At 37.0% G+C, this 12,365-nt stretch overlaps 1 protein-coding gene across 4 annotated transcripts in view; it reads left to right on the top strand.

The window, feature by feature from the left end:
• Positions 1 to 12,365, top strand: part of LOC122539387 (la-related protein 1B-like) — a 114,393-nt gene that overhangs the window by 90,835 nt on the left and 11,193 nt on the right. For 2 of the 4 annotated variants that reach the window (XM_043674172.2, XM_043674175.2), the window contains exons 14-16: positions 201 to 409; positions 2,080 to 2,186; positions 4,657 to 4,817. In XM_043674172.2, the coding sequence (XP_043530107.2) occupies positions 201 to 409; positions 2,080 to 2,186; positions 4,657 to 4,817 (477 nt within the window). Of the gene's footprint in view, positions 1 to 200; positions 410 to 2,079; positions 2,187 to 4,656; positions 4,818 to 8,688; positions 8,914 to 12,365 lie in introns of all 4 variants that reach the window. The other 2 variants (XR_015753331.1, XM_043674174.2) reach the window with 2 other exon arrangements.

The raw sequence follows: 12,365 nt of genomic DNA, 5'->3' as shown, positions 1-12,365 counted from the left end.
TGTTGCCAAATGGGACTAATTAATTTAGTATATCTGGTCAGCATGGACAATTTGGACCATGCTGTACATCTCTATACCTCCAAGACCAGAATGTAAAAGACAATGAAGCCTGATTTTAAGCATTTCTGTATCTGAAGAAAAACATGGCTACTATTTAAAATATGTGTTGAGACAAATTTTGAATTACTTGTGTCTGACAGATTATGCTGAAGAGTTAGCCAACAAGCTGTTTGGTGTTGCAGAGCCACCATCATCAAACCTAGCCCGTTCTTTACCTACAACTGTACCAGAATCTCCAGCATGTCCAGCCAGAACCCCAAAGACTCCACGTACACCTAGGCTACAAGATCCCAGTAAGACACCACGATTTTATCCTGTCGTCAAAGAAGGAAGGCCTTTAGACATTGAGGTACAATAAATATTTATCCTTTTCTGGCTAGAAACACAATAAAGTGGAAAGATATGGCATTTTTGGTGCAAAGTCTCTCCATATTTTAAGACAGTGAAAATCTTGCTTTTTAATGCTTATGCATCACTTGAGTGCTCATTTAAATTTTAAAATGCTATTTATTCGTCAAATTTTTTTATTTAAGATCATTCATCAAATCCAAATTTTCCTGAATTTTCCTTGAGTAGCATGTATTGTATCATTGCACCAGGGTCTAGAATAATATAACGTTGATTATTGCTGGAAAAAAGACAACTTGCTAACCAATCTGCACTTTCCTCTTTGGTAAAGTGGAAAGTGCAAGTTGGTTTTCCTCTTCAAGAAAAGATAGAGGAGCTTAATATTATTTTAAATGCAGAAAGCTACAGAAAGAGGTATATAGAAGTCTTTTTCCATGAATCACGAAAAGCTAGAATCCAAGTAATAGGGAAGACAAATTTCTATTATTTCTAAAAGAGTGAAGTATAAAAGTAGGAGGTCTTGCTAAACTAGACTAAGCACCAGTCAGATCACAAATGGAATACTGATAGGTAGGGCCCCTATATCCAAGAAACGATACACTGATATTGGTGACAGTCCAAAGAAAGTTCACCAGGTTAATACCAGATATGGAGGGACTGTCTTATGGCAAGAGATTGATTAGGCTGAACCTGCCCTCTTTGGAAGTTAGAATGTGAGGCAACTTGATTGAAACATACAAGATTCTTAGGGTAAATGCAGAAATGTTGTGTACTCTTGTGGGAAGAGTCTAGGACCAGAAAGTATAATCTGAGTAAAGTGTTGCCCATTTAAGACAGAAATGAGGAGAAAGCTTCTGAGAATAATGAATCTGTGGAATTCTTTTATTTTAGAGGAGTGTTGAGGCTAGCTCCTTAAGTATATTCAAGGTTGAAATGGACGTTTTTAAAAATATTTTAAGGGAGTCTGATTGAGACGACAAGGGAGGAAAGTGGGTTTGAGTATTATCAGCCATGATCTCATTGAAGATTGGAGCACACTAGATGAATGGCATACTTCTTCATCTTATGGAGTGCAAGATGAAATACTGTGACAAAACATCCCTTTGTTTTCAGCGATATTCCAGTTTTGTACCATTTGAAAGGCATGAAAATGTAATATCTCAATTTGGATACTATCCTTCATTTTTCCCCCCCTCTTTTGTGTCTCTATTGTCTTAACATCTATAGGTATAATGAAGTAAAAACATTTTAAGTCGTCTTATGGAGTCCTTTTGTAATAATTACCAAGCAGTATTTTGTCTTCTAGAAAATGAGTTAACTTCCTAGGAAACAGTAGCCCTCATGAAATTCATAATTCAAAGACTTCCACAAAATAGAAAAACTTTTTAGAACCTGTACTATACATATGATGCCACTTAATATCATCAGGCAGTTCTATTAAATTCTGAAATTAAATTGCAAACTCAAGTAACATCATATCTATTACCATATCAATGGCAATACATCCCTATTTAACCTCATAATCTTTTTACCTCAAGCCCTTTCTGACCTCATAGTGACTTGGCCCAAATACATGATGTGAATGAGTACACTGAGGGTAATGTGTAATTTACTGAGGCAGAAGCTAAGTTATTGGTAGTTTTTAAAACTCCAAGGTGATTGCATTTGCAGGCACCAAGGAAAAGAAAAACGAGGCATAGTTCAAATCCACCACTTGAATGTCACATTGGCTGGGTTATGGATTCAAAAGAACACAGACCAAGAACACCATCTGTTAGGTAAATGCTTTTGTTTATATCACTTATTAATCGTCTGGTACATTAAACATTTTAAAAAGCCTAGGAATGTAATGTAATTGCAAACTAATACAGAGGAACCTTGATTATCTGGCATTCAATTATCCGAATATCGAATTATCCGGCAAGATCGCAAGGTCCCGATGCTCAGCTCAACTGTTAAACAGCATTCGATTAAGCGAGCGAAATACTGCCTGCCTGTGTCCTGTGGATAATCAAGGTTCTTCTGTATAGTGATGCTGCTACTTGCATTGTAGCATTAACTTTACAAAAATGTTTAGATAGTTTATATCAATTGAATAAATAGCAATTTTGTAACTTGTCCATGAAAGAAGAAAATACAACCATATGTTCAATAATTGTAACATATTTACATAACATTAACATTTGTTATAGCATTATCAGTAAGTTAAATTTAATTGACTCTTTTATTCAGTATTTATACTGAATTCTTAGACAATTCAGTTGTTTATGCTACTGAAAGTATTACTGATGCACAATCTACTTGTGTTTTTGAATATTGCTACTTTGTGACAATATGTATATTATAATACTGCCTCTGTAAAATTTAGTCTAATACTGAAGCAGTTCTTTAGGACATTTATAAAATAATCAGCATTTAAGTTGCAAATGTCATGATGTCCGTTCTAATGAAAATTACTTAATTGGTAAAAGGCAACAGTCTACAAACAAAATTTGTTTGTGTAACCATAACATTCCAGCTTTATTTTGAACCCATAATGCTGAGCAGTTACTTGTGCCTAATTTTGTAAGTTCTAAACCTCCCTTGTTTGGAACCAACCAATTGCCAAAATGTCCTGGAAAAATAAATTCAATCATTCCGGAGCGTTTTTTTCCCCCCCCTTTCATGTTTGCCTTTTAAGTCATTCACTGTTGGACTTTAATGTAATTCCAAGGTACTAAAAACAATTAATTTGAAACAAGTTTAATATTTATCACATCTGAAGAATTCATCAATTATAGCAAGTGAAATATTTCAAACTAAGTTTCTTTTTGTTCCTTTATAGTAACAATAACCTACTTGTTCCTTGAAATCATCACAAATTCTTGATTCAGGAATTAGTCCTTTAGATTGGAAATATTTCTGTGTCCTCTTAGGAATAGTGAGAGGAGCACCAAGGAAACTATAGATTGGTGAGCCTACTATCTCTTGTGAGGGAAATTGCAAGTCTATAATAAAGATTCAATGTTTGGGCTCTTCCGGTAGTGTCTCTACCTCTGGATTGGAAGGTTTGCCATAAAGTTCTGCCTGTGGGAGAGCTGTCAAACGTGTTGAATTGGTTGATTAAAAATATTTACTTTATTTATTATTTAGTGAGGTAAACCACTTTTCAGGTTTGCTGATGACAAACATAGACAACACTGTAAATAATGCAAATTTAAAAAGAAAAACTGGTTTAAGAGAATGAGTAAAATTGTAGGAAATCAATTTCCTATGCAGGTAAATCACATCATCATTTTGGACCCAGGATAGGATAGAGAACTTTATAAATGGTGCAAATCTAGAAACAGTGGAAGTCAAAGAGACTTGACTAATAATGCTTGCCATGATATGTGAAAAGCCAAAAGTTCAGAAAGTTAGAGATTATACTCCAGCTAATCAGGACTTTATTACAACTGAAGTACTGAGAGAAGTCCTGGGCATAGGAAACCATAGGATTTAGTGTCTTTGGAGGGGTTCAACATAGATATATCAATATGATGCCTGGTCTTCAAGCAGTAAATTCCAAGGAGCACCTGCACAAACTAGATATGTATTCCCTGGAATTTGGATAGTTATGGGGAGATTTGATATTAACGTTCTCAAAACTGATGTGAGAAAATACTACTGCAGGTTGGAAACTTTTAAATTAGGAACATTGTCAAGATAAAATGGAGCCAGACCTTTCAGGAGTGAAATTCGGATACTCGTCCGTACACAGGATGGTAAAAGTTTGAAACTCTTTTGCAGTCAACAGGTAGTACCGGAAACATGGCTGATTTCAAATCTAAGGTGGTTAGATTTTTGTTATTTAGGTACATTGGCAGTTGATGACAGATCCACCATGATATTGTTGAAAGCCAATGCCAGGGTCTAAAAGTCGATTTTAAGCCAACATGAAGGGTACAAATGGTTCCAATTATTGGAAACAGGAATCAAGATCTGGGGATTTGGCCAGTTTTGTGTGTAAGTTTAAAACAATATTCAACTGCTGCAAAAGATAGTCTTGAATGTCCTTATAATTCTGTGTTTTCGCGTGCTCGATTGGCTGATGTATGACTAGTTATGCTGAGGAAACCAGCAGACTAGCAACTAACAAAATGCCTGCCAGAAAAGTGGTGTGTCTACAAGCCAGATATAGTATTATATCCATAAGAAACATAATGGTGAAAAAATGTTAAGGAAAATAAAATTTCATTCCTAGCTTTGAAATTGTTTTTGTCCACTTAGTAGTTCAAATGCCAGTCCTTCAGAAGGCACACCATTTGTTGGAAGTTATGGCTGTACACCAAACTCTCTACCTAAGTTCCAGCATCCTTCTCACGAGCTTTTAAGAGAAAATGGCTTCACTCAACAAGTTTACCACAAATATCGTCGAAGATGTTTGAACGGTAAGCCATTTTCCTATATTTCATATATTAGGAGGTTGGATAATTTTGAATACAGTGCATTTAAAGGATGTATTCATCAAAAGTAGTAGTTCTTTTCTTACTGGCTTGTACAATGTTTTTTTTATTTCAAGGTATCTTTGTAGCTTTAAATGAACCCTTAATGAAGGTTTTTACTTCTAATGTACAGCTGAGAAAGAAAAATAAGTTGTGACAAAAATGTTTTTGCGTGTTCTAGTAGTAGTTAAGAGTGTGGTGCTGGAAAAGCACAGCAGGTCAGGCAGCATCCGAGGAGCAGGAGAATTGACATTTCGGGCATAAGCCCTTCAGCAGGAATGAAATGTCGATTCTCCTGCTCCTTGGATGCTGCCTGACCTGTGCTTTTCCAGCATTTCACTCTCGACTTTGATCGCCAGCATCAGCAATACTTGCTTTCTACCTGTTGTAACAAGTAATTGTATATGCCACTGAATGTTTTGTAGCCTTGGTTTTAATTCAGAAGACTGCTTTATAATTTGGTAATAGCACATTAATGTTGCTTACAAGTGATACTGAATTCTAAGCTTTTTGTCTTGAAATGGCACTGAATTCATTCATTGGCACTGAAATGTAAGCAAACAAATGCTTAAAAGTTGTTAGGAACAATGTAGAACTGTAATCTTAATTATGTTTTTTAATGAACGGGAAACATAATTTTAAGGCTGTTGTGAGCTTAGTGCCAAGAAGTTGATTAGGGATAGCTAAAATGGTTTTGTGAAGGGTAGGTCGTACTTCACAAACCTTATTGAGTTCTTTGAGATGGTGGATGAGGGTAAAAGTGGTTGTGGTGTACATGGCATATGATAAGGTTCTCCACAGTAGGCTATTGCACAAAATATGGAGACATGGGATTGAGGGTGATTTTAGCGGTTTGGATTAGAAGCTGAAAGAAGACAGGGTGGAGGTCGATGGGAAATGTTCATCCTGGAGTTCAGTTACTAGTGGTGTACCGCAAGGATCTGTTTCGGGGCCACTGCTGTTTGTAATTTTTATAACTGACCTAGATGAGGGCATAGAAGGATGGGTTAGTAAATTTGTGGATGACACTAAGGTCAGTGGAGTTGTGTATAGTGCTGAAGGATGTTGCAGGTTATAGAGAAACATAAGCTGCAGAGTTGGGCTGAGAGGTGGCAGCTGGAGTTTAATGCAGAAAAATGAGAGGTGATTCACTTTTATAAGGAGCAACAGGAATAGAGTGTACTGGGCTAATGGTAAGATTCTTGGCAGTGTGGATGAGCAGAGAGATCTTGGTGTCCATGTGCATAGATCCCTGAAAGTTGCTACCCAGTTTGATAGGGCTGTTAAGCCATATGCAGAGTTAACTTCTATTGAGAGAGAGACCGAGTTCGGGAGCCACAAGGTAACGTTGCAGCTGGAGAAAACTCTGGTGCAGCCACACTTGGGGTATTGCGTACAGTTCTGGTCATAGCATTATAGGAAGGATATGGAAGTTTTGAAAGGGTTCAGGGGATATATACTAGGATGTTGCCTGGTATGGAGGGAAGGTCTTAGGAGGAAAGGCTGAGGGACATGAGGTTGTTTTCGTTAGAAGGTTGAGAGGTGACTTAGAGACATATAAGATAATCAGAGGGTTAGACATGGTGGACAGTGAGAGCCTTCTTCCTCAGTTGGTGCTGGCTAGCACAAGGGCACAAAGCTTTAAATTGAGTGGTGATAGATAGAAGACAGATGTCAGAGATAGTTTCTTTACTGAGAGTAGTAGGGGCATGGAACACACTGCCTGCAGCAGTAGTAGATTCTCCACCTTTAAAGGCATTTAAATGGTCATTGGATAAGCATATGGATGAAAATGGAATAGTGTGGCGTAGATGGGCTTCAGATTGATTCCACAGGTCAGTGTAACATCGAGGATCAAAGGGCCTTAATTGCGCTGTTATGTTCTGTGTTCTAAGTATGGAGAAGCCAATCAAAGTCTCTGGGTACATAGACTTCTAATGAGGTTTTACAGCTCTGAAGTGAAGAAATCTGGATTAGTTATCTTTTGGTGCATTTTTACAAAAAGCTTGGGGATTTTAAAAAAAATCTCCCAGCAACAGGGATTGAGAGACACAAAGAGCTCCAGAAGCAAGTAGTCTTTGTATATTACATGCCAGAGAGTGGAGGTAATAGTTTTAAACTCCTTGGTATGAAATCCTGCAAAACTGCTGAAAATGTTTCCAGGAAATTCATGTTTGCTCTGAGGTTGATGTAATAATGAGCTTAGTTTGCAGTTTAAGTGTCTCAGCGAAAGATACCAGCTAAAGATAAAGTATCTAGTGAATGTGCAGAAAGTTGTCAGAAGGAAACTAATTACAGTTATGTCAGCTTGAGCAAGAAATCTTGGTCTGGATGTGGTGGTAGCTTTTGCTTGGGTTGTGGCGTTTGTAAGGGTATTGCTGGGATAGAGAGTGTGTGGTTTTGAATCCTTTTCTCGTGTTTGTAACAAAATCTTTCAAACTATTTTCCCCAATGGAAAACAATTCAGTATTGTTTGTTAAAAATTACACTGACAAACTCCTAGAGAATATGTTCAATAGCAAACTGATGTGGTTTAGAATAAATCACAAATACCAAATTAGGGTTGATCAATCCAGGCTTTGGTCTAGGACCTGATTTTCCCAGTATTCATATCAACTGGGGTCTTAAATGAGGGATCAGAAATCCTTGAATTTGAGATATATATGAATCCTTAAGTACCAACAGGTTTTTGGCATAGGAATGTGAATTGCCGTGTAACATGTTATGTAGTTTGGAATTTTAAAGATGTTTTAGATTATGTTACTAAAACATTTTGGGAGTAGATGATGTCATACTGGATCTTGTGAGGATGATGAGAGTATCATGATTAACCTAGCATTTAGAATTGAAAACCAAGCAATCTAAAATTGATGTATCAAAGCTACAATTAGATAAGATTTAATTGAAAATGGATCGAGAATATTTTAAAATTTTTGAAATGGCAAGAGAGGAGAGGAAATACATGGAAAGGAAATGGAAAACATTGAACCCCAAAGAGAGAAAGAAAAGCTTGGGGTAAAGGAAGAAAGCAGAATTCAAAGTATGATTCTGATTGCACTGAAGAATTTGATTTAACTAAAATGTTTGGTTAGTACCTAAAATTTAGAGTATGGTGTTGAAAGATAATTAACCTTTAAAAAATAGCTGACATTGAACTGCCAAAAGGTGCTTGAATCTTAATGTTAGTGACCAGATAAGCACAACTATGAATATGTACACCACTAGTGTTCAGGGAGAATATTCAAACACTGTGTAGTCATTAAAAAGGTAGAACTTAATGCAGATGAGTTTGTCTCTGAAGGTAATCAATTAAATGCCTATTCATGCACTTGTACAATTTTTAACAGAAAGCAATGCTGCGATTTTGCTGTGGTTTTGCTCATAGAAGTTAGAAGAAACTTCTGAGAGTGTGAGGAAAATATGATGGAAGTATTCCAAATTAATATTGTAATAATTCGATCTATTTAGATGAGCACCAAATATCAACGATCTGAGAAGCAGCAATTCTGATAGGTGCCTATGACCCCTCCCGTTTGAAATAGCCATATGGAAATTGACAAGGAATTGGGAGGAATAGGAAATCTTTAAGAAAAAGAACTTCGGTAAAATGGAAGGAAGTATTGTGAATGAGTCTGACATAGAATCAAAGAGATGTCCAGCACGGAAATAGATCCTTCAGTTCAACTTACCTGTGCCGGCCAAATATCCTCACACAAATCTAGTCCCATTTGCCAGTATTTTTTCCATGTTGTTATGGACCAAGCTAGACCCCCTCACAACGTTTGAAGACCCTAACTTTTCTAGTTACTTCAAGCAGATGTATGGTGGATATCCCAGGAGTGATGCAGCTGGTCGTCCCACTTGGCTTCGAGTAAAACAGAATGTATTTATGCACCATCGAATGAAACACAAACAAAAGAAAACAGAATTTAGTCTAACAATGGTTTGAAAACCTGACCAACACTACATCCCTTACAACTTAAGGAAGAGCTGTTCAGATTTCCTGCAACATCCCATAAACACATCCCTTGGCCGAAAAAAGGTAAATGCAAACACAGATTCTTACCAGAGAGAGATTCGGGAGGTTGGGGGGTGGAATTGGAGAGAGAGGATGAATCAGGGATCATTTGCTGAAACATGGAACCTCTTTCCACTGCAGCTGTTTCTCAGAGCAGCAGCTTCGGGACTGCTTACTAAAACCAAACCAAACCAGGAAAAAAAACTGACCTGGGAGAACTGGTCACTCCCCGTTCGTTGTACACTTTTAAAAAAATTGTAAAAGCCTTTCCCTGATTGATTGTTGTCATAGGCAGTATTTGTTAGCCGTAAGCAAAGACCCCAAATCCCAGAAAAATCGGAACCTCTACCTTTTACAACCCCTCTTTGGGGAAAAAAACCCACTGATAACATACTTTGTTAAAGGAGCAGCATCGTCATGATATCCCTTTTAAACTATTCCTATTCATCCAGATGCTTTTAAATGTTGTTATTGTACCAGCCTCCTTCATTTCCTTTTGCAGTTCATTCCATACATGCACCACTGTCTGTGTGGAAAGCGTTGCCCCTTAGATCTCTGTTAAATCTTACCCCTCTCACCGTGTTTAGCCCGTCTTCTCTAATGCAGAAGTAATAAACCCATCCTGAGTTGACAGAACTTTATCAAACCGTTTACTCTGAAACTGGATCAGAATCAGTATTAGGTTGAAAGTTGCTGTTCAAGAGTGTTAATGAAGTAACTGTGATAGCCTTAACTATCTGCTCATGCCAAATTGGTGTTAGTATATCAGCAAGTAGTTCACATTGGATGTTCTAACAAAATTTATAAGTGACTCTCCAAATTCCAAAGATAGGTCACTTGAGTATTAGGAAAATGCAAGGTAAACTAGAATAACTTTTTTACTGGTCAGGATTACATAAAGATATGATGAAACTGATGTCTTTTGAGAGTCATGAGTGTTTCAAAAACATTTCCTGAGTGAAAAACAACAGCAAAATGGTAGTGAAATAGTTCCTAATTTACATTCATAACCTATATCTTGGAGTGCAGGCATCAATTTCCAAATATTGTGAACTTGATAAGTTTGGTATAGAATATCAAACGGACATTGATAAGTTGATGGGTGGGTGGCCAATTAAGTTAAATGCAGAGAAACAAGAGGTGATTTGTGAGAGTATGTTATGGACCAGGCCAGACTCCGATAAAATATGTTAAGGAGGTAGCCGAGACCCTAACTTTTTCTTATTTTAGAGATAGATGTGAAATGGATATTCCAGGTGTGATGCAGCTGGTCAAACCACTTGACTTTAAGCAAAACAGAAATTATTTAAACACTATATTCCAAATTCTGATTTCCTGTTTTAACTAATGTAATTATTGGAAAACCTAATCGACCTGATGCATCAACTTAACTAAGAAACAATCCATTAACATCCTAGAAACAGATCCCTTGGCAAAAAGGTAAATTGAAAAAGGCAGGAGGGAACAGCATCCAAAGAGATATCAGAGAGAAAGTGAATCAGGAATCATTTGAAGTTTGCAACCTTCCTGAACTCCAGCATCATTTGAATGCCACAGCTAAACCAAACTAGAAAAAAAAACTGATCTGGGAGAACTGGCCACTCCCCTGCCACTGTTAAACTAGGCTCTTCCTAGACCCCTTGGTACCCCTGCCTTTGTGACCTTTTTTTAAAAACAAAACCCAAGGACCAAATAACCTTGAAGTGACAGCATTGTCGCAAATGAAAATGGAGTTACATTGTAAAGGGGATGACCCTGACATGCAGGAGCAGAGAGAGTAAGGTGTATATGTACACAAATCATTAAAGGTGGTAGGACAGGTGCAGTTAATGCATACAGTATTCTGGGATTTATTATACTTGCATGAGTACAAGAGTGACCATTATGCTGCACCTGTATAAAACACTAAAACTCAGTTGGGGTACTGTTAAAGCACTTTATTGGAAAAAGTGTAAAAGAGATTTGGAAGAATAATTTCAAGGATGATAAACATTTTAGTTGAGGTAGATTGAAGAAGTGGGGTGATTTTCCTAGAGGGAAAAGCAAAGAGTAATTGAAGTTTATTTTAAAAGTCATGAGAGATCTGAACAGAAATAGATAAACTTTTCCTGCTCATGAAGCAATTGGTGAAAGAAATAAATGTGATAGGAGGACAAACTTTTCAAGTGGGAAATGATGGAATATGCTGCCTGGAAGTATCATAGATGCAGGTTCATTTGAGACATTCACAAAGGTATTTGATTATTTAAATAGAAATAATGTGCAAGGTTACTAGAAAAAGGCAAAGATGATAAGACTAACTTGATGCCTTCTGCACCGGAATGATTCTCATACTTGTGATACGTCAGGCAATACAATTGATCAAGGTTGAATTTTCAATCATATATTCAAATAAATAATAGTTTAGGAATAAACAATTTATTTTCATTCATAGTTGCAAGGTGCACTAGAAGAAAGATGGTATCAAACTTTAAAGACCAGGTTTCAGCCTGTTTTCAGAATATCGTAATGATTGGAAACAATGCATTTTCTTGTAGTTGGCAATTAAAGATATCCCTAATGAGTCTACAGGATTAAGCCCTTTCAAACTAATATGGGGACATGAGGTTAGAGGATCCCTTAAAGAATTGAGCCAAAGCTTCAAACCAAACTTCCAAAATGTTTTGCGTTACTGTAACTAATTAGCCAAAGCGTGTGAGTTGGCCAAAGAGCATTAGATAATCATGCAACAAACAAGTAAAGCGAAAGTGGATTTGTCATTGAAAACAAGGTATTAGTATTGTTACTGGTCTGTAGTGAACCACTAAAACTGAGGTACACTGGACTTTATCAAATCAAAAAGAAACTCAATGAATTTCCATGTATATGTGTTAATAACTTACACCAGCACTACGAGGAGTCAGAAGGAATGTGTTTACAGTGGTGAAAGTAGTGGGGAGTGAAATAAGAATATCAGAGCTGTTGAGAATGAATCAAATTTAAAATTCTAAATTTAGATGGAATATTATGCTATCTCCCAGAAATCTATTGAGCTGATATATGAACACTAATATGGACACTCATTCAATTTATGTAGATTGGCCAGGGAGAGCTTCTTTGGCCACATGTGCTGTTAATGTAAGGTATGCATCACCCATGTGGAAATACCCTTACAGACGCGACCTAGAGAATGTAGTCCAAGTGAGGAAACAGATAAAGTTCATAATGGAAAATAACAGTGGTTAATTGGCTATCTAAGGTTGACAGTTAACAGCTCCAGCTGCATCTCCATGCCAGCCACAGTCCCATCTATCAGTGCCATTTTCTCATATTTTATATGTTGGTGTTCCTTTACGTTAGTTTGGTTTCTTGATTGCAGCCCTGACAAGAACAAGACCATGACTTTGACTTGCTGCCTCTTTTCTGTTTCAGGTAGCTGTGTCTCCCTTACTCCTAATTGAGAATAGCTAGGCAATCATGATTCCCAGTTCCATAGT

This window comes from Chiloscyllium plagiosum, unplaced genomic scaffold (genome assembly GCF_037043375.1).
Source record: "Chiloscyllium plagiosum isolate Xiang-an unplaced genomic scaffold, Cpla_swu_hap1 HiC_scaffold_36, whole genome shotgun sequence".
Lineage (NCBI taxonomy): Eukaryota > Metazoa > Chordata > Chondrichthyes > Orectolobiformes > Hemiscylliidae > Chiloscyllium > Chiloscyllium plagiosum.
This window is presented reverse-complemented; position numbering and strand designations above follow the sequence as displayed.